The sequence below is a fragment of the Prunus dulcis genome, chromosome 4, assembly GCF_902201215.1.
Source record: "Prunus dulcis chromosome 4, ALMONDv2, whole genome shotgun sequence".
Classification (NCBI taxonomy): Eukaryota; Viridiplantae; Streptophyta; class Magnoliopsida; order Rosales; family Rosaceae; genus Prunus; species Prunus dulcis.
In genome coordinates this window covers 15163272-15166376 of record NC_047653.1, presented here as the reverse complement: position 1 = coordinate 15166376, position 3105 = coordinate 15163272, and the positions used below count along the sequence as shown (strand labels likewise).

Here is a 3105-nt window from a genome sequence, read left to right as displayed (position 1 = left end):
TTGCTCTCGAGTCTCGACCATGGATTCACAAAAGACAAAAGAACAAAAAAGTTCCGTGCACGTGTTTTATTATTATTATTTTTTATACATTATTAATGAAATTTCTCTATTTTGTCTTTTCTTCAAGGAAAGTAATTTCTTTCCACTTAATTTTTTCTGTGTTAAAGTGCTCAGTCTACAGAAGAAAACTGGAGACTCATTCTCTGGAATGGTGGAAGAAGCTAAGAATTGTCATAGAATTATAGGAATGGCGGAAGAGGCAAAACATCAAACAGATGGCGGGCTGTAGCTTGTAGAGTATGGCTGCACTTTTTTTTATAGAATTATTGTACTGTAGTAGTTACTGCACTGGCAAGCATTCGAATATGATTGGGAAATTTATTTCAAAACCATGTAATGAACAATATTTCTACGTTCAAGTGTCATTGAGTTACAACAATTTTTGTGACCATTATCACCTCTTGCACACACTTAAAAAGGGAAGAGCATTTTACAGACAACCACTTCAGCTCCAAATCATCTTAAGAAAACGTTCCACTTGCGCTTTGCAATTCGTTGTCATGCTGGGCTTTGTCAGTAGGAGGAGGTAGTTTGTAAAAATCTGCCAAATAAGCCAAAGCCTCTGAGTTACTATCACAAACCTTCCACAGAGATGTGATCTCTCCCTTGGAGAGGGTACCCCAGTCCTCACAATCATCAAGGAAGCCTAGAAGCTTTGAATAGAATGAGTCATAGTTCATCAACAAGAATGGAACTGGAAGCTCTGAGCCGATCCTTTCTAGCTGAATTAATGCTAAAATCTCAAAAATTTCATCTAGAGTACCAATCCCACCAGGTAGAGCAACAACAGCAGTCCTATCAGAACTGCAGCTTCTAACTGCTGCATCTACCAACCCATGCTTCCTAGCAGAGAAAAACCTGCAAGTATAAAGCAGTTATGCAATTTGGCAGCAGTTTTAAAACACATTTGTAAGTTATGCAAAAGCTAAATCCTAAAAGCCTTTGTAAGCTTTCTAGCAGATAAATATATCTTTCCTGCATGTGAGATACACTTCCGATGGTAGGTAAGGATGAAAATTTGATGCTGTCCATTCGCCAGCCTCTTTACCAATCTTAAATCCACCAACTGGTTTTCCTGCTTGCAAAGCACCTTTAGTAGCAGCATCCATTAGCCCTGGACCAGCACCCGTCCATGAAGTACATTCCAAAAGGTTTGCAATCTGCTCAGTAAAATTTGTGGAACGGAAAATCTCCTCAATTAGACTATTGTAAATTTTAATTCCAAAATGCATTTCAAGTTTCAACATTAATGTGTCTGCCCTGCAATTTTGTTTCATTTACAGGCATGCTATACATAAATACTTTTTACATCAATGTGTGTGCTAGGGAAAGCAAGGCGGGACAAAGTGACCCACCTCTCTACCCAACTCTAGTGCTTGCAGATAATGTGAATGATCAGGTCCCATCCTTGAAGAACCCAAATACACGACTCCTCTCCCAAGTCTGTGTATCAGTTCATAACATCGTTCTATCTCTTTCCTGACCTTTGAACAACAAACTAAAAGTTAGGAAACAAGATCTTAAATTTGCAAGATATTCCCAGTCAGTCAATTAAGCTTATAATCAGTAAATAATTATGTTGAAACTAAGGATCTATAATAGTGAGCAACATTCCGGGGCTAAAATTAATGCCTGGAACCAGTAATAAAAGCAGGGCTACAAATGATATGCTAAAACAAGTTATTTATAAGAATTAGATCAATTTGTAATATACTGTTCCTCTCCCGGGCATGTGTATAAGTAATTCAAAACATTGTTGCATCTCTTTCCTGATCTTTCAACAGCAAACCAAAAATTTAGGAACTAGGCCCTTCAAATTTTCAATGTATACCCCTAGTCAGCAAATAAAGCTTATAACCAGTATTAAAAGCAGGGCTCTACATGATGCTAAAACAGTTCATACAAAAGATCAAACTCTCAACACTTATTGAGAATTTGGGTGACAACCAAACTTGGTCACAACAGCAATATTGCCAAAATATTGCCTGAAAACACTTCCGAATGGAGTCTGACATATCAAGCATAAAACATTTGACAAAAGGCACTAGATTTTCAATTCACTATTCTATTCTACTTCAAATTTTCATTTAGACAGTCGATCAAAATTTGGGCTTTTCTAATACAAGTGGGGTTCCCTTAGACTATAATAAGATGGAACAAAAATCTCCAAACAGAACCAGTCTACTTCTTTTATTGTTTAATTCACACTTAACAACAAATATTAGCAAAGCACATATGAACATATACAAAAGGATCATCAAAGCTACATACCTCATTTGGGCTTGTTCTCTCATCAAAATCAACTAATTCAGACTTGCATGATATAAGTCTTCCTGGGTGTGGGTAGGGCCTCGACCTTGAGAGCTTGAAACTAATGGTGGGTCTCTCTCTTGCCCAGAAAGATTGAATCTTCAAAGTCCTTTCATGACAAATTTTTACTAATACATGAGACCCCATTGAAATTGAATCCAACACCGAAAACCCCATTCTCAAATCTTCCAAACGTCTTGAAGATTGATTTGCTGGATGATATTTGGCCAAATTCCAAATGGGTATGTGTCATTAACTCAAATTATCAGCATTGGCAAACAGAAAATTGGTATAAAGCGAACGAAAACCCAAACTTATGCTCTCACAATTTGCAAACTGTGATGTAAAAATATGGAACCTTTTGAGAGAGAAGGGGAATAGGGTTCTTCAACTATCAACAGTCCAACTTGCTTCGATATATACAAGCAAATGGGCTACCTACTGCCTAATGTGCCGTTAAATTTATGTGAAGAACACAAAGGCCGGGGCTCATACCCGAGTCCTGAGAGCAACTCCACCCATTTGCCCTTAGCCATGGCAAGGGTGGAGCTAGGGCAGCCACTATTCAAGTGAATAGTGGCTGCCCTTACAAATAGTATTTTGTGTTTCCACCCATTGCCATGGCTAAGGGCAATTACTATTCATTTTTTTGTTTTTTTCACAAATTTTTTAATAAAAATAATTAATTTAGATAATATTTTCGGATAATATTTTTGAATTCGTACATATCAATAT

The 3105-nt window shown here is 37.2% G+C and overlaps 1 protein-coding gene across 1 annotated transcript; it reads right to left on the bottom strand.

The window, feature by feature from the left end:
* Nucleotides 1–354: 354 nt before the first annotated feature.
* Nucleotides 355–2849, bottom strand: LOC117625775 (probable cytokinin riboside 5'-monophosphate phosphoribohydrolase LOGL10). The gene is made up of 4 exons (XM_034357336.1): nt 2332–2849; nt 1416–1544; nt 1036–1220; nt 355–918 (listed from the first exon to the last, which is right to left on the bottom strand). The coding sequence occupies exons 1-4, from the start codon at nt 2545–2547 to the stop codon at nt 522–524; spliced, it is 927 nt and encodes a 308-aa protein (XP_034213227.1). The 5' UTR covers nt 2548–2849; the 3' UTR covers nt 355–521.
* Nucleotides 2850–3105: the final 256 nt, after the last annotated feature.

Coding starts and splice junctions, on each gene's coding strand:
- LOC117625775 (XM_034357336.1), bottom strand. CDS start 2,547: ATGGGGTTTTCGGTGTTGGATTCAATTTCAATGGGGTCTCATGTATTA. Junction 1,545..2,331: donor AGAGAACAAGCCCAAATGAG/GTATGTAGCTTT, acceptor TGTTGTTCAAAG/GTCAGGAAAGAGATAGAACG. Junction 1,221..1,415: donor CACTAGAGTTGGGTAGAGAG/GTGGGTCACTTT, acceptor TTTACTGAGCAG/ATTGCAAACCTTTTGGAATG.